Source organism: Pseudopipra pipra, chromosome 14 (assembly GCF_036250125.1).
Source record: "Pseudopipra pipra isolate bDixPip1 chromosome 14, bDixPip1.hap1, whole genome shotgun sequence".
Classification (NCBI taxonomy): domain Eukaryota; kingdom Metazoa; phylum Chordata; class Aves; order Passeriformes; family Pipridae; genus Pseudopipra; species Pseudopipra pipra.
The window spans coordinates 18,803,262-18,822,388 of record NC_087562.1 but is presented as its reverse complement, the minus strand read 5'-3'; the positions used below and the strand labels follow the sequence as shown (position 1 = coordinate 18,822,388).

The 19,127-nt window shown below is 39.8% G+C and overlaps 1 protein-coding gene across 1 annotated transcript in view; it reads right to left on the bottom strand.

Moving 5' to 3' along the window:
- Positions 1 to 678: 678 nt before the first annotated feature.
- The window catches only part of CHST8 (carbohydrate sulfotransferase 8), a 138,981-nt gene continuing 120,532 nt past the window's right edge, over positions 679 to 19,127 (bottom strand). The window contains exons 2-3 of the mRNA XM_064671294.1: positions 4,422 to 4,459; positions 679 to 2,092 (exon numbers count right to left, since the gene is read on the bottom strand). Coding sequence (XP_064527364.1) covers positions 944 to 2,092; positions 4,422 to 4,459 — 1,187 coding nt within the window. The 3' untranslated portion in view covers positions 679 to 943. The remainder of the gene's footprint in view (positions 2,093 to 4,421; positions 4,460 to 19,127) is intronic.

The following is a 19,127-nucleotide window of genomic DNA, read 5'->3' as shown; positions in this document are numbered from 1 at the left end:
GGAATATTTTTTACATGTTAAGTCAGATCTAATTGTTACTAAAATAAGCAAGCGCAAAGTGTTTCCAGCAATGAAAAGAATTACCCTGTTGGGCAGGAAGTGGCATTTATTCTTGCTTGTTATTATGAGGGAAAGATTTGATATTCCTGGTGACTATGAAGATTAAACCAGAGATTTATGTTAATGCAAAGGATTAAAAGAATTTTAATAACACTTATAAAGATGCAAATGTTCGCCTGCATTTTATCTTTTTGCAGATGAATGTGCCATAAGGGAAATATCGAAGGGGGAGAACACATCCTCACTCCAAATTGCAACATCTGGTTTAATACTGCTCTCACATGGTCATTAAGTATTAGTTGTTTTCACCAGTGTGTTTTTGAACAGTGGGAGTATGATTAGACTGTTTCTCCCTAACTAACTTATGAGCATGAGGAAGTAGGAATCAGCATCCAGCTTCAAACACATAGTGCCTGTTTAGTGTATGGCTTCATGCCTTGCAGATTTCAACAAACTGTAAATATTACTTAGTGTATTTTTTTCCTTGCTACTCCGTCACTTTCAGACTTATTTTCTAAACAGCAAAGGGCTTGAAATACTGGTTCCACTGTGGGATTGCCAGCTGTGTTTCCCTGGTTTGAAACTGTCCTCCCAGTGCAAACAGGCCACACCAGCATGGAAAATTCTGTGCTTTATTTGGGCACCCTAACATATTATATATATATGTACATACATTTTGTATGGAGAAATTATAGAAAAAATATGATTTGAAAAAGGAGGCAATTAAGGTGAAGGTGTAAACATCTGTTTATGTTCTATTTTGGGTTTTTTTCCTGCTCTTCAACCAATTGTTCACTAACACATAAGTGTATATAAACAGAAACCACCTGGATTTGTTATACAATTCAACTGATGTGACTGTGGAAATGTCCCGACTCTCAAATCAATATAAGTCTTCAAAAGGTTTTGAGTAGTTAAACATCAAGTAATCCATATAGTAGAAGTCGTAGCTTTGTTGTCGTTGGGCAGGAGAAAGCTGTGCAAAATACTGTTGTGTAATTTTAGTGGTAGTTCTTTCTTCATTGGAGTGCCGATCTTTAAACTTGGGGAAAGTTAAATTTCGTGGAGCACCAATTAAGTGCAAGAAAAAGTTTGCGTCTTCTTCCATACTTTCAAATTTCCCCACGAAGTCGTAGTCTATTAAACACGGGCTGCAAAGCCTGTTGACATGATCCCAGTGTATATCCATACCCACTGGCCTATGTACATCCAGGAGATATTGAATGAACTCCTTAAACTTGACTCCAGAGCCTGTCCTTAGTGCTTCTTTGGTGGCGTTGACCCGGTACCTGGAAATGATGGCTTTTCCGAACACCGGGTGGTAGTAGTTGTTTGGATGCTCAAACTTGTCCCGAAATGCAGATACCAGCTTTTCAAAAGGTTCACGAATAAACAGCATCTTTGTGTAAGTGTTGAGCCTGTGATAAATTCCCTTGTGATCAAACCCATCCAGCCTTTTCAGGTAGTTCCCGTAGTGCACGGTGTTGTGCTGGATGTCTTTTGTGGAAGAAGCCAGGCCATTAAGCACCATGAGCACCCGTTTCCAGTTAGAGCAGCCAGCTTTTGGTACTTCACAGTATAAAACTCTGTATTTATCTTCTACAAATATCCTAGAGACATGATAAGGAGTGATTATTCTTCTGTTATTACTCTTGTATTTTGAACAAGTTTCCCTCATAATCCGCTTCCTTTCTCCTTGGATCTGATAGAGACTTTTCCACTTGTTGTTGTTTCTGTCCTCAGATTTGAGTGTGGGCAGGTTGAGAACAGAGCTGTTCATGGAAATCAGAATTGGGCTCTTTTTAATTATAAACCTCCTCCTGCGTTTATGGAGCCTGATGGCATCGGTTTCTTCACCTTTCTGTTGATCTTTCATAGCAAACATGATGCTGCTTTGCCTTCTGTCTGGGCTTTGAAGCTTGGTGGGCACACTTTCAGATGGCTCTAATGAGTTGCTCTGCTTTACTGGTGCTGCTCCATCTGCAGTATTTTTTCTTAATCTTCTATCCTGGTTGTTGCTGGAAACACAGTCCTGATGAGGAAAAAGAGATTAAAGATATTAATAAACGAGAGACTGTCACCATTAACAGCTTGCACAACTTCACGTGGATCTTTCATACACTCTGAGTTCAGCAGAACTGCACAACAAAATGCATTGGCACAAACCCTCAGCACTGTGCCTGCAGTGTGGTAAGGGCTCTGCTCTTGTCACCCTGTTCTGTGCTTACATGAAACTCAAAGGCTGAGATGAACCCGAACTGGTAATTTCCAGTTCAGAATTGGATTTAACTGTGTTTTAGGTGGCGCACCCAGACTTTCATAGATACTTTTGTCTTAGGTAAGTTGTCCTTGAAATTTCTTCGAAAGGTATCTGAGTATTTTGAGGACTTGTTTAGTTGCTCCTGTTGTCACACGAATCAAAGGGGTTGTTTGTTTGTGTGGTGTGTTTCCCACCCTGACCCCCCCACATCTTTGCAGTGAAGGCAGTTTTGCACAGAGTGAAGCCTGACAGGGAAGGGAGGAGGTTTGCAGAGCTGGTACGGTGGAGTGAAGATGTAGAGGGAGGAAGAGCAGGCAGAGGGAAGCAGAAAGGACTGCAGTGAGAACCTGGAGGGTTGGCATGCAGGAAGTGGGTTTTGTGAGGGCAGCATGAAGGGCACCCCAAAGGGAGCCTTGAGGGAGATGAGCCTGGGAGCAGAGCAGCTGAGACTTGATGAGAGGCAATAAGGGGTGGGAATGAAGCTTGGCTGGGATTAGGCAAGTGAGAGCTGAGTAAGTAAAGCAGGTCTACGGATAAGGGTTTCTGGGACCTGCTCTTTTTCATTAGGGGGATCTTGCTGGTTAATACTTCTTTTGGCTCAAAGCCCAGATGTGCTCCATTGCCTTCCGCTTCACAAAGCAGCCGAATTAAATCCTGTATAGTCTATGCCTCTAAGACTAAAATTAGGTTCTGGACACTGTTTAAGTACATGTCATCCCTGTGTTGAGGACACCTGGGAACAGAGTGGCATATGAACCACCAGGGAGTATTTCAACAGAGGAGCAGATGTAGTTGCAGAATGCTTATTGCTGACCCAAGGACTTAGTGGTTATTTAGAGGTTTTATAGATTTAAATTTTTGATTTTCAGTCTTTATTTTTTCCCAATAGTATTTAAAACTGGCCTAAAAAAAAGATATTTTGCAAATTTTAAGGCGTACAGTATGGGGATTAGAAAGGTCATGCTCTTTCAAGGTGGCAGATTAAATCTTAATCAATTTTACAAGTCTTTATTGGCTGAAAAAAAGCCAGTGCTATAGGTAACAAACTTTTGCTGTCATGGAGGTTATATCTTGTCACATTCTTGTTTAAGGGTCAGACATTAAACAAGACTCAGAAAAGAGGTTCAATGCTCATCACAAAAAGCACTGGTGACAAAAGGAAAAAAAGTATTATTTTGTAGGTGACTTGCTTAAATTGATAACTTATACAAAACTCAAGCACAACAGATCAGTATTAAACACAAGTTTTAGGGTACTGTTGCAGAATTCAGGTTTCTCGTGCTGGCTGTGGTGGTGAAGGTGGTATGTGATGTGCAGACATGATAATTTCTCATGCAAGACACTATTCAGTTGTTGGGAGTGATTGTTGTACTCTGCTCTTATCTTCAGACATTGTTGCTGGTAGCCAAAGTGCATGTGCCTGTAAATACCAGATCTATTTCTAAATATTACCCTTTGCAGAGTGGTTGTAATTCAATTCCACGTTTACTCATAACACAGCTGATATTTCAAGCTTATCAAATTCAGGCTTCCTAGAAATGTGGACCTTTAATGATGCTGAACCCAGAGTTTTTGGGAAACTCAAATGCCATGATTTGAATGTCTTGTGTCAGAAGGCCAGGCTGGAGCTGCAGAGGTGGGGTGGTGTCGATCACGGGCCGTGGCATTTGGGGAAGAACTGGCAGCTGCACAGTTTTCCTCTGCATATTTTGTACCTGTCCTTTACGAAATCGTGGCAGCTGTTCAGTGCCGACAGCCACTAGATGGGGGAATTTCACCAGGATTCTTCTTGAGCCTGTTTTTAGGTACCTCAAGATATTCATTTGATCAGTACCATTGCATACAGAATATTATTATAGGCAAAGTTTACAGTCTCTTTTAGCAATATTCAGCCTAGGGAAAAAAACTTATAAAACTAAAGTTGTGTAGCTTATCACATTCATATTTTAGAAGGAAAATTTGCATTTCATGGCAAAGCTTTTGATGCATCTTTCCTTTTCAGTGCTTCATCTCTGGTGTAGTGGCCTTATCTGAGCCATCTCTATCTACTCCATACTTGGAATATGGATACAATTTTCCTTATGTACTTCTGAAAACTTACTTTTTTTGGTTGCTGGAATCCCATGTTATATTTTATCCCTAAACAAAGAAAGAAAGTAAAGTAATTATTTAGAAATAAAAAAAACCCATTAGTTTCTTTTTTTGCCAGACTGATACCAGTGTGTCCTCTGGCAGCTAAAAGGAAAACAGGAACAAGTTTTGTTAATGCAATGATAAACAGACCAATGGTGAATCATAATTAATGTATATTTCATAGTAACAATACTCCTTGGAAGGCCTCTTTATTTACAGATGTCATAAAAATTGTGAAATGGAGTGATTGTCTCTATGTCCCTTTTACAGATGGGGAAACTGAGATGGAGAAAAGTGATTGCTTAACCCCAGTTTAAAGGCCAGTTGCAGAACAAGAAAGCCATGATTCCAGGTTAGAGCCCTAAAAAAAGGCTGTTCTTTGTGTATTTGCCAAAAGTAAATGTATGGTTTCTCCCCCTGCAACTTTGGATAGTATGGTAATTAATCATGGTAACATGGAGCACTCTCCTCTGCTGTAAAACCACAGCAGCACACAGGGGGACTATGTACAAGTGAGGTAATGTTTGCAGACTTCTGGAGAGACAAACAGTACAAAATTGGTTTTGTCTAATCTTCTGGCTTTCACAGTGATGTTTACTTGAAAATAGAATAATAAAGATGTGAAAATCCTGGATGACAGCTTTAGCAGGTGTGTAGGATCTCTTTGCTCCTCCTAACCTCTGCTAACTATAACTTTATAATAGAGGAATGCATAATGGAAAACACAACTTAATTATGAAATTTGTTTGGGGCTTTTCAACTGATCAAACTGTTATCATTGCTGTCACTGTTGCTTGAAAACCTCAGTTTAATAAGTCTGCATGGTGAATCCACAGCCTTTTGGACTTGTTACAGGTAAAGGTAACAAATCCAGGATGAAGTAAAAGCACCGCTGGGATGGCTCAGTCCCATCAGGTTGATTTTTGTGGTACTAGGAAAGCACCTTGCAGGATAGTTCACATTGCACCTTATTGCAGTTAAAGTAGCTTAGGTGATCAGTTGTGCTTTGTCTTTTAAATCAGATCTACAAACTGGTATTTGTAGTAGAACCTAAGTAAAGTTGCTGTGGTTATTTCTGTGCTCTAAGAGCTCATTTAACAGTGTTCATGACGCTTTTGGTTTATGTTTGAGCTTTAACTCCACTGCAGCAACTTATTAGCAATAAACTCAACTGAAGGTGGTGTGGGATATTGTGATTCTATGCCTACTAGAAGTAAAGGGCATATTATTTTTACTTTATCAGAAATGAGTTCTAGACATCTTACAGAAGGAGTCTTAAGCCTTCTCCTACCTGCTTCTCAGAAGTGTTCAGCTGCAAATTAAAGTGGGAAGGTATATACTAAATAGAAACAGAGCTGGCCTTTAGCATCCTTCTGTGGGTTCTGGAGGATTCAAATTGATGCTTTTGCACCAGACTTTAGCAGATGCTACTGAGATGTTATCCAGTTCCTGATGTGATCAGTTGAAAAACCCACATTTATTCTTCTGTTGTGTGATATGCTACAGAGCAATGCAGGACAGGAAACTGCTGTCCAAAAAACCCAGCAAAACCTGAGCACAGCACTCTGAAAGCATTGATATTAGAGTGTGGGTGCTCTGTTTATACCATGAGAATATTGTATTTTTCAGCAGATGTAACCTCTTCTGTCCTGCTAACCCTAAGGGCATAATTTTAAGCCATTTGAGCTGCTTGGCATTTACTCTAAGGCATCATTAATTCACTGGAGTAGTTGCTTAACTCATAAGATGGGGAAGTTCTACAATTCTGTTCCCTTTCCAGAAGCATTTTGAGCTTTTAACAGTTGGAAACATAAACAGGTGAGGAAAGACTTATCAGAAAGCAGCAAGTACCTTGGATGGAATCAGATACAAATATTGGAGCACTTGCTATGTCCAAATTATACTGTAAAAGTCAGGGTTAGTTTTTTCCAGTTGTGGTCATTTGTCCTGACTTAAGGGGAGCTGTGATACCTTGTAGCAAACCCACACACTTTGTGCAAATTATGTTAAATTTGGTATGTTTCTGCCATGACTAAGAATTGTTAAAAAAATCCCACAAAACTGCAAAGAGCAGGCATGAGACCCAGCTATTTTGTGGTTAATTTTGACTAAGTATGTTTTTGTAGTAGTGTTTCATAGAGGTAACTTATTTGAGAGATTAATACTTTCTACTGATATGCAGTGCTTTAAAAAAAAAAATTAAAAAAATGCTAGTAGGAGATGAGTAACCATTTAAAAAGATGTTTTTTTCATTTACTGGCTTTAAGATGTAATCAGAACAATAATTCATGCTTAATGTAAATGTTTGGAGAAGCACTTGCCAATCTCTTCAATGTTTTCTGAATTTGTGACATCTAAATTTGGCTCCTTTTAGCTGTCTTTCTCATGATACAGTCTGTCACTTCAAATTTAAATCTACATGAAAAAACCCTCTTAAGTGCAGTGAACTTGGGGAAGTTAGATTGCACAGATCTACTGTACTAATCAAAATCCAAATTTAATATTATGGTACATCTTTACTATCCATGTTTCTTACCACGATGCTATTGCCAAAATGGGAATATTTCTGGCCTTAAATAAACCCCTGGTGTCTGCTGCACCCAGTTGAGGGCACTGATTCAGAAATGTTTGGTGCCAGACATGATGATGACCAACATCTCAGGGCTGCTCAAACACAGAGGGAAGAGCTGAGAGACAGAATCCTTCTATCAGTTGTGTGTGGTTTAAGTTCTCCTCCCCTTGTGTGACCATGATTTTCCAGACCTGAACATGACCTGTATTTTGTATCTGATTTTCATGAAATACGAGCTTCATGCTCCATCCAGTCCTACCATGTAGTGAAACCCACTGTGAGCTTTTCTTTCTTTTTTTTTCTTTTCCAAATGCTCCCAGCAACACAATAAAATGGCCTTTATCTTCCTCGTGTAACGTTATACAGTTTTACCTCTCCGCCTTCTCCTCTGTCTCTGCTTCAAGACCTAATTTTGTTTTGCCTCTGGTGTTTTTCTCCACTTCGAGACTCAACTACAGCTGAAATATTTTTTAATAAAAATGATAACTTCAAGTCTGCATCTGCAGCTCATCCCTTACGGGGCTTCTGTACACAGTGTGCACTTGCTTGCTTCATCTGGATGGATTTGTGAGACGTCCTCTGGAAGGGCTGCTTCTGTCACTTCATGTCTCGTGTCCTATCCACACATGTTAGATCTTTACTCAGAGACAATAACATGTACTTAATTGCAGAATGAGTAATAGGTCAGTACTCAGAATTCTGACAAGCATGAAAAAAGTCTAGTTTGAAAATGATTTTTCCCAAAATACTGGTCAGATAATTCTTTTCGAGGTGTGGAGTTTGTTTTGTTTTGTTTTGTTTTGTGTTTTTGTTTTTGGTTTTTTTTTTTGGTGTAATTTAAAATGATCTCTTACCTTGGACAGTATAAAGAACATGCCCATATGTGATCATCTGATCCTAACTTACTCTGGTGTCCCCTTGTTTACAGATAAGAATTCAATTACTCATTAAAGAAACTTATTTATTTTGAAGATTGCTACCTTGTAAATGATTTGGTTTTACTTACATTTAAAATACAGATGTAGTGTAAACATTTGGAATACTTTTGAAATATAAGAACCTCTAAAATGAAAGCATTTTCTAAAAAAATTGAGGCCTTATTAATAAAACAGACCTTACATGTGTATGTTTTAATTATATGCTATGTCCATATCCTTTTTCTACCTTAAATTTGTAGTTTATTTCATTAGGAAAAATGCTGTCAAAAGTTCCATCAAAGCTACACACCCAGGATCTCATTTTAATACAGATGAATTAATGAGGCCAAGTAAAGAAGGGTTAGCAAAGCAGTGGCACATCTGAAACTGCATCAGGAAGAAAGCAAAGCTGTCCAGCGACTCTGTGTAATCTGATTTGTCCCCAGTGAGGCTGTGGGTGTGTGGGGTCACCTCCCACAGGGGGGTAAACTCCTACAGGGAATGCTTTGCTTTAATGATACACCCCCTTGTCAAAGGCAGGTTTGAGGGTTATTTCCTCTGCACAGAGGGGAAAAGAGGGAATGTTTCTGTGGCTGCTTCCCAGGCTCCAAAGCCCTCTGGAGCTCTGAGGAGTTAAGTGTGACTCTTTGATAAAGATCTTCCTTTCCCCCCTATTTTGGGAAGGCATAAGAAGTTCACCAAGCTGCCAAGGGTTGGGGTTTTTTAGTCTCTTTGAGCCTTCTTCCATGGGTGAGTTCCTCTTGTAAATCAGGTAACACATTTTTCCTGGGTTCTTAGCTTTTTGTTTCGATCCTACCACTACCAAGCATGCAATTTCTAATAGTTTAATGCAATCTATTTGAGGGAGTTTGAACTCTGACTTGTGGCTTATTCTAAAGCAGTTGTGGTGAAGCAGAGTACTTCCCAGAAAGATAGCCTTGTTTTCCCCTCTCCTGTGCTCATTTTGTGCTAACACACAATTACTTCCTATTGATCCTGTGCTTTTCAATCCCAGTCAGCTTCAGAGGGGCAGATTTTGGAGCTCAGTGAAGCCATGGGTGTCATTTCTAAACCAGGCTAATCTGTGGTTCCACCATCCCACAGGCAGCAGGCACTGCAGCCTCGTGCTGCTGCACTTGTGTGGTGGGGTGCCTATGATGGTAGCAGCTTGTGTGCACTTCAGTTGATTAAAACACGATTACTCTGGCTTTTTGTAACTGAAATGACTTTCCATCTTAATGAAGCAAGGGAGTCTCTGGACAGAAGTACTGTATGTGGGGAAGGCAATGCAATTCTGAAGGGCATACTCTGGAAATAATTAAAAACATTCAGTTCATCCATCAGTTTGAACAAGAAAAAATCATAAATTGGGGAGCCAAAGTAGAGATCAGTACACACATTAAGTGACTTTTAATGTTTGCCACTTGAGGACTTTCATAGTATCAAAAACTTGGTATTCCCAGTTGGTTTGTGGTCCCAGGAGCCAATCCTGTGAGCCTGGATCAAGCAGAATTGCACAGAGCCATCATTCTGCAGCACAGTGCTGTGGCTGCTGCCACGGTGTCACTGCTTCCCCCTTCATTCCCCCTTCATTCCCCTTGTAGCCAAGGCTCTTGGTGCAGTGTCCCCTTGACACTTTAGCTTAGGCTATCCTACACGTGGCTTTCTTTGCCTTCTCCAGTAAGTAATTTTTGGAGTAAAAGATCAGAGCACAAGCTGGGTACCCACTTCTAAATATGGGTGCCACCTGAGTATAGTGTTTATACCTACACTGTGTTTCTCAGACAAAATACCCAGGCTGTCTTCCTGCTGTTGTTTCCCCCTCATAAAGGCTTTGTGTCTTTTGGACAACCTGCCTTATGCCTGTGTTGCTGTACATTTGTGTTGTGTACTAGTTAGAAATACCATCTCCTGACACCTCTGTTTATTTTTCTGTTATTCTGAACACAGCTTCCTGTGAGAAATAATTGTTTCCATATGGTTTGCCTTGCAAATTTTTTGATTCATCAAGGTGAAACCAAGGAGAGAAGTAGAAACAGAAATGGAGGCATTTTAGAGAGATAAACTCCTTTTGAATCTAAGCCCAGTTAAAGTGTTGCTGTGTCATCCTAGTAAGTCCTGCATAGCTGTGGTGATGTTGGTAGCTGAGTATTGCCTGAAACTGTGGTGTTGGTTCTGTCCAAAAAATTATAAATTTACATCCAGACTTTGTGAAGAGGCTTTCTGTTACCTGTCCTCTGCTGTGTTGTTGAGATTGGAAGTTGTTTGAAGAATAGTTTATTTTATTAATTGGAATTTGGAAACCCTGATACTTCTTTGACTTGCAACATGCTAATGGCACAAGTGTATGAACCCTTAGAGAAAAACACATACTACTCTGTTTTTTCAAAATGGTCTGATGTTCTAATATATACTGAATCCATCTCCTTGTCTAAATAATCCTGTGACTTAACTTGGGCTGTTTCTGTGGTACCTGATAAAGGAAAGGGTCCCTTTGTATTCTAGCTTAATTGAAAGAGTAGGAAGAGCTGTTTGTGAATTTATTATGAGGAAGGTATGACTACTTGTTTACTTTGTCTTCTTTGCTATTTAGCCTTACTAATTAGAACTTGCCATTTTCTGACTCTATAGAATTCTTATCGAATATAAATTAAGAAGGCGGAAGAGTCAAGCCTGTGCATTCCCCATTCCTTCTGTGGACCTATCCCTGGGAATACTGTTAATTAGCATCATTAGCTTTCAGGCACTGTCAGCAGTTACTTGCAATTTCTACTTAATACCTTTCAGTTATTCTTCATTCTCATATTTAATATTTGCATATTGCCTTCGTAGCATGACTTTGGCAAGGACATTACACTTTTTCAGATTTATTAAAAAGTAAAAGCTAAGGTTTAAAATATAGCACTGCATTTATATTTAGTAGCCTGTGAGAACTATTCAGGTAACCAGAGGAGTTTCAGTGAATTTCAAGCAAGCACTTAATGTCATTTGACTTCATGTATCTAGTTAGAATAGATCACCTAGAACCCCAGAAATGTTTCAGGACATTGTGCAGGTAGGACATGAAAACTTCAGTGGTCTTTCTATTGGAGGGGAGACAAAGTAATACAGGTAGAATTTTGGACTGCTTTCATATCACTCTGTAGAGATGTTTCTTTGGAAAGAAAGCATTAAAACAGAGAGAGAGAAGGCTGCAGGCAAAATTTAAAAGGTAGATCTACACAGACATGCCCCTGAGTGCTGAAGTTCACTGCTTTGATAGATTGACTGTGGATCAAATGACACAGATGTCTATCCACATGTTGTATATTATTATGTTACAATCAATTAACTGGAACTGATAAAGTTTTCTTTTCTGCTGTTCTCATAGTTAATTATTGACACATCTTCTTAGAATAAGAGATCAATATGGATCATTAAAAAAAAAGAGTAATGCCTACAACCTAGCTACAAAACTTGGTGCAGAAGGGGTGATAAGTGGGCAGACTTTGATTCCTGACCTGTGAGAAACAAGCAGTTCTTGGAAAGTGAGGTGTAAGGGGTTGAGCTCTTTGCCAGGCCTTTTATTCCTGAGCTACTGAAGAGTAGTGGTGATTTGCTGTTAGCCATTTCTCACTGGCTCTACTCTGCTTCTTTGTGGAGGGTTTTCTGTTTCTTGTTAAGGAGCTCACTTGCACTCCTTCAGCCAGATTTTAGTGACTGATGGGTAGAACAATTTGCTTGCATAAGAATAGTGTTTTGAATTGAATTTCATATCAGTAAGAATAAGGGGGAAATGGCTCTGCTCAAAAATCGAGTGCTAACAACTTCCAGGATTCAGGTAACATTATGTGGCACCCAGGACTTGTCCTGAGCTGGCAACCCAGGTAGGAAGAGTCAAAGTGCTTGTCTTGAGTTCTAGTGAGCTTGATATTTTTTAAAGGTAGGTGCAGGCCATTTTAAGATGTTCTCAAACTTCTGGAACTCAGAATTTCCCCATCAGTGGCAGTTTTATGTTCATGTTTTCTCCTTGGCTATGTAAATGACAATGAGAGCTGGGAGTGGGTCACCTGGAAAGTCTAAAATGAACATGCCTTGCTGAGGGCACTTAATGCTTCACATGGTGTGTGGCTGTCTGGTAGGTTCAGGTGCTTATAGGACATATGGGTTGATCTTAACAAAGAGCATGTGAGCATTGTCAGACAATTCAGCAGGAGTGGGATTTGGAGGACATTTGCTCTATTAACTGCTGCTCCCAACTCTTATCATTACAAACTGGATATCCCAGAATCTGATCCATTTGCAGCTTGCTGTTGGTATTGGAGGGAGGCCTTTGCTGCCTCTCCCCCTACACACTTCCCAGCACAACTCTTCATCTCCATTCTAGCATTATTTTTCTACCCCCAGCTGACTGCAACTATTTTAGAGTCAGGGAGCACAGGGAGCTGCTGCTGAAGGAAATGGCTTTCATCTCTCCACATGGCTCATGTGTTCACTCTCCTAGTCACTGCCTCTGCCAGGTCACTGCATTTTCCTTCCCCTCCTCTGCACAACACAGAAACATGGGAGCTGGCAGAGAAGGAACAAAGAAGCTGCAGCAGTGGTGTGGCAGTGTACCTGAGAGGTGGGAAGAGAGAAACAGCCCTCTGTGGGGATTGGTGACTGTTCTCTTCATCTACACACCTGGATGAGCTACACTGGTCCTCTAAAGGGATCACACCTGCTATGGCAGGGAGAAAAGGCAGGTATTCTCCATCTGGTCACTATTCCCTGTTTCCCACATGTGCTCCTCCTTCTGCTGCAGGAGCCAGAGGGCTCTAGTGTAGCTGCCTCTCTCTATCACTCTGAACCACCAGTGGTACCTGAAATGAGAATCCCTCTGCCACTGCCATGTTATGGGCACACCTGCATTTTTCATTCACACATAATAGCACTTGCTGACTTTTCTAGTACCCCAGTGTAGATTGGTGCATCAGCCCAAGGGGGGCTGTATGAATTGAGAGATGGAATTGTTTGCATCTATCTTGACAATTCAAATTTGGGATGCAGTTGCTATGACAATTGAATCATCTGATTTTGTAAGTCAGTGCATACAAACAGTGAGTAGCCAATTGGTTGCTGAATATGGTTAGCTAGGAGTGGAACTTTTATTTAGCTGATGAAAGTGTGTGAATGTGCCTGATTTCACTGATAACTTTTCTATGACAATTGTTGTTCAGAGCATTTCAATACAACCATGGTTCACTCAGTACCTTGCATACAGTGATATACAATTTATTCTCTGTTATGCACTGGCTAAAGGAGCTCTGAAAAAATCTGCCCCTCAGACCCTTCAGAGACAGGGTCTGACAGGTGGAGCTATTTCCTGACCACACCACTGACTGGGTGTGTGGCTTCCACAGTGGAATTCAGTGTTGTTTTGCTGCCTCTGCTCCAGTGCTGATTAGACCCCAGGACTGTAGAAAATTGTGCCCATACAGGCCTTTACCTGTCTGGCTCTTTGTTTCATCTGGGATGCAACTCCTGCTTCAGATGTGGACTCCTTACTGAGCTACTTTATATCTTGTTGGGTTTTAGCTGAGGATGCATACAGGTTATACTCTATGTGTAAAGACTTATTTTTAAATTAGAGTAGCATGTGCAACTCTACTAGATAGCCTCTAAGTCTCAGTCTTTTGTGTTTGTCTGAGTTGCTTATTAATAAATATTTTACCCGTGACAAGTCAATTAATTTCAGTCTTTACTTCCACTTCTGATGTTATGTTAAAGGCATTTGAAGTCATCACCTCATTGTAACTGCAGGTGTCTACTACATGTAAAGGGAATAGTTTTCATCAGAAACAAACCTTTTATTATTTGCAAATCCCATTTGGTGGTCTTATGGTCTTATAGTTGATCCATTGGGGGAAAAAGAAAAGAATTTATGTTTTAAATCCACTGAGTTCCCTACAGTTCTATTACTCATTGTTCAGAAACAGAATATTTAAAACCTTGGAACTCCACTGTCTGGAGACTTGCTACTCTGAGAATTGGAACTGGAAGCATGGCTTTAAAAAACCCTTTATTACAGTATTAGAACTGTAGCTTCTATTTAAGCAATAGTTATTTATGACTATATAGCACTGTTTTTTCAACCATGAAAAATTTGGTCTTTACTTCAGTGGGTACCAGATCAGCTCCTCAGTGAGCAAGTAGTGACACATGATAGAATTTTACAAGTGATGGTGAACTGCTCTGCTCATCTCTTTAATTTTACAAGTGATGGTGAACTGCTCTGCTCATCTCTTTACTCATCTGCACCTTCTCACTGTACCAGCAAGATATTGGGCAGTTAGTGCTGCTCCACTGAAACCACACCTTTCGAAAATTGGTGTGGGCTTGCAAAAAGCAAGTTTCTTCCTGTTAAATTTTATTTAAGGAAAATATTGGATCAAATTTTCAGTGACTTTTTTGATTTCTGCAAGGCCTTTAGTAAAGAAAAATAAGTATGTGTTTAAAAAATACTTGGAATAAAGTTTTGGTCACACTTTTTCATTTCTTTGTGTCTCTGCCTCAAGAAAAACTAAAACCATCAGGAATATGCATGGAAAAGAACATCACTGCTTCACAAACTCTCGCTGTTTTCCGACCTTTTCTCCTTGCATAAAAAGGGACAGCATTTATAAAACTGTCATAAAGCCCTGTAGGAAAAGCTGTAATTATCCAAAAAGTGAAGATGTCAAAAAACATAAGGACTAAGTCAGAAATAAAAATGTTTTTGCATCTTCCTTTAGAATGAATTTAAATGTCTCTTTTTCCTCATGCAAATCCAGCTTTGCTGCTTTTTACCCCTTTTAGATTTTCTTTTTCTTCTGAAAGTGACTTAAGGCCTTCTGGCAGGAACTGGGTTTATGCTTTTCATGCAATCTCAGATTCTGCTTTCACAGATGCTCAAAACTTTCCTTGGTGGAGCTGAAATGAACTCAGACTTGCAGAGGCACGCCACATGCAATTTCAGATAGCTTTTCTGTACTTTTTGCTATACAGGACAAAAAGATTCCATTTATTTGGAGAAAATGCACAGTAGTATGGCCTCAAATCCTTTCCCATAACTCCTTGTGCATTTGGTTTGCTTGCACAAAAATGGAATCCTTCAGAGCATATTCCTCAGAGAATCTCATGCCAATTACTCAGAGGAACTCCATAAACCTGCATTTTCACTTGCATGGTTTCTGTGTGGTGCAGGGCTGATAATCTTATAAGAAGAATATCTTACATTAATAAAATCAAATGATTGAAATTATAGTAAGCTTGATCTGATCTCAATTCACTACCTCTTCAGTGGAGCTATGGATTCAAATTTTGCTTATAAACAAACGAGCCTCTCAGTTGACATAATTTCCCCTCTTTTTCCCCATTAAGGAAAGTGGTAATTGCCAATCTACTGACAGCAAGTGCTGGAAGAAGTAATGTGAGTGATTTCCTTGGTGACTGTCAAGATTCTTCAGACCAGGCTTTCAAACTACATTTGTAATAAAAGAAATACACTGCGGGAAAGTTTGGCAGTGTGTTCTTCAGCTAGTTTGTGTCTTGCTGAGGTACTGAGCTGGTACTCACTTCTAGCCTAGTAGTGGGGTATTAGCTTGGGGAGCTTGCTGAAAGACTTAAATGATTCATTGCATTCTTTATTTTTACAGATGAGCTGTAATATCCTAAAAGTTTAGATATAGGACCTCTGGTATAGAGTCTGAATGTATTTTTGCAATACTTGGTCCTCAAGAGATCTTTTCTGTAGTGCCTAATTTTCTACTTTATAATGGCGTGTTTCATGAGAAAGCCACTCTGTCAAATCACAAGTCAACAGATATTGTTTTGAAGTGAATTAATAGAAGAAAAATTCTGAAGTAATCTACTGTTAGTATCTGGTTATGTATGGGTCAGGCAATTTCAGAGGTTGTTACTGTGCTGGCTTTGGCTGGGATGGAGTTAATTTTCTCCAGAGTAACTGCTATGGGGCTGTGTTTTGGATTTGTACTGAAAACAGTGTGGATAAACCAGGGATGTTTGTGTTACTGCTGAGCAGGGATCACACAAGGTCAAGGCCTCCTCTGTCCCTCACCCCACCACGCAGCAGGCTGGGGGTGCACAGGGGTCTGGGAGGGGACACACCAGGACAGGTGACCCCACTGACCCAGGGGATATTCCAGAGCCATGACATCCTGCTCAGTGTACAGAGCTGGGGGAACAAGGGGAGGGGGGGATGTTTGGGGTGATGGCATTTGCCTTCCTAAGTCACCATGGACACCTGGTGGGGCCGTGCTGAATACCTGCTGCCCTGGGAAGGGGTCAGTGAGTTCCTGGTTTTGCTCTGTGTGTGGGGCTTTTACTTTGCCTGTTAAACTGTCTTTATCTCAGCCCTCAGGTTTTCTCACTTCTACTCTTCTGGTTCTCTCCCCAGTCCCACGGGAGGGAGGCTGGAAGGGGAGTGATCCTCTGTGGGGTGCTTAGTTGCTGGATGGGGTTAAACCATGACAGTTCCTCAATGTAGGCAGCACTCACCTTGTGTTTTGCTTATTATGCTTATAATGCACTTAATTTTCAAGAGTTTCCAACATGGGAGGTTTCAAAGCCCATGTAACATAAAGTTATGAGCTTGACTTGATCTGTAGGCTTGGGTTCATCACTAACTCTCTGCCTCTGTGTCCCCAGCTATAAAATAGGAAGAATGTACCCTTCTCAGAGGAGTGCAGTGCACGTTACCAGATTAACTAAGAACAGAAGGGGTTGGTGCTCTGTAAACATTATAGTAGTGATGTCCTTAATTCAGAATTAAATTGCTGATCACAAGCAGTGCTTTTGAACAAATAATTTTTTTTCCCTAAGTTCTGCCCGAAAGGATTTCGTGGCACAACCATTTTGTGTCACCTTGTTTATCTTGGAATTTCTTCCACGTTCTGCCTGTGTTTGTATGTTAATGTTGATGGACATATTTTTGGCACAGACGTTTTCCCAGTGGTCTTACTGTGCATGGCTCCTTTGACGGGATAGATTTTCAAATATTATCCAGTTGCTTGGCCTCACATTCTATCTCTAGAGTGTCATAGGGAATAACTAACATACAGAGTAGAAATATTCCTTGTGAAAGTTAGATTTGTGTATATATGAACCACTTGTGTGATTCCTAGGTGGGGGCTTGTAAGTTTTACTTGGTTCTACAGAGTATTTCAGACTAAATTGGATGTGGATAGGATATGTGGCTATATATCAAGTAGTTTTAATGTTCTTTTGAAATATTACTTTCTGGTTATATTCTCAAAATCTGCATTACTAACACTGTTTAAAGTAAGTGTGTTCCTGTAATTTTTAGTTATGATTTCACCTTTGTCAGTAAAATAATTCAAAGAAATTCCTCCCTGTTATATTAAGACTGTGGAGATCTAAAACTAGCTGTAGTATCTCTGTTTAAAGCATACTCCTCTCTGAGTCCTCCAAAAGGAATGAGTCTTGTTTTATTGCTTTGCACAAATTCTCCCTTGTTCTCAGGGTTCTCTTTCTTCTCTGTCAACACCCTGAAGGCATCACAATAGCCAAAATGAATTTATGCAAACATCTTCAGAGAAAAGAAGTGCCTATTAGGATTTCTAATGTTTTGAATGTTTTTCTGCCTTCCCTTATCTGTATGTAGCTTTGTTTAAGCAACAAACTTATAAATAATTAGAAAGCCAGATAGGGATTTCTTTTGCCTTAAATCTACACAGGGACTGAGGTACCCTGATTCACTTGTTATTGAATTAGAGAATTATTGAATACTAAACTAAAGGAATACAAAACCCTTGGGTCAGGTGAAGAATGCCATTTGTTTTAATAGGATTTGATTATATTTATCTGTATTTAATGTTTTCTTTAACACAAACGAATGTCCAGATATTCATGACATGTAAAATGCTGCTACTAATTCAAAACTATTGAATAAAAATTTCCTCCTTCTATACCTCACCTTTATTGAAATTGAGAGACATAGTAATGAACACATCATATCCTATATTTTTATAGGAATACTGTGGTTTCATTCCAAGTAAAAGTTATCTTAAATGAAATAAAAGTCCATGTAGTGTTTCAGACAGTAAGTCGCAGCACTGAGAAGTCAAATCTTGTTAAAGATAATTTAATAAGAGCAGAAAATATTTTAGTTGATTTTTGTTGTCCAAATTCAGAGGTAAAAGTAGATATGGTACACTTAGGGCAAAAAGCACAATGTGGAAATTGTGATATCTTTCTCTTTCTCTCTCTTTCTTTCTCTCTCTCTCTCTCTCTCTCTAGCTGAAGCTGGTACTTTTAACATACATGAAAGACCTTGGTTTTGAGATTCGACATTAAAAAAGATATTCTCGTAGAACCTTGTGGAGTTCATAACTGGGTTATGCACTGAGAGCTAGAGCAGCCAGGTTTTTATGTGGCTCATCCCTGGTCCAGCAGCTCCCCGTCTCTCAGCAGTGGTGGTGAACCTGCAGAGCAGCAGGGCCATGGGGATATCAGGCTTGTAACACTCTTGTCATGGGCTGTTAGTTTTCCATTGATCTTTACAAGAACTGTCAAATCATTTAGGTTGGAAAAGTCCTTTGCAATCATTGAGTCCAACCATTAACCCACCACTGCCATCCCACCACTAACCACGTCCTTAACTGCACGTCTTTTAAATACCTCCCTTAAATCTGCGAGCCCATAACTCTTTTAAAAAGCATGTAATTACATAGATATTGAAAGGAAAATCCTGATGATGGCTCTACAAAACCAATAAAACTGCCTTTATGAGCCTTTATGAAAGTTTTTATTGCTCAGAGGGTCTCAGTCTCGGCAGGCAGTGAACCACGTTCAGACACTTCAAACCTGTTTCTCACAGTCGTCTCCAGAAGCTGTTGCCCCAGCACTTACAGCACTTCACTCCTGTGAACATATTTATTTTCTCTTCTAAATTTCTGCCCAGTAAAGTCAAAATACAAAATGTTAAACATATGTACCTGCTCTCAAGTGTTTCTAGCTAGTGAAGAGGTCAATGATGGCTCCTGGAAAAGGAACAAGTTTCTTTGTTTCCAGTACGACAGTAGCTAAGACAGTAAACATTAGTTTTCATTAAGAACTTTGCCATAAATCTCAGTTTAATATCTGTTTCAGATGTTCTAGATAAATCCTTAACCTTTCAGTTGTTCCCTCTTGTAATCCTGTATCA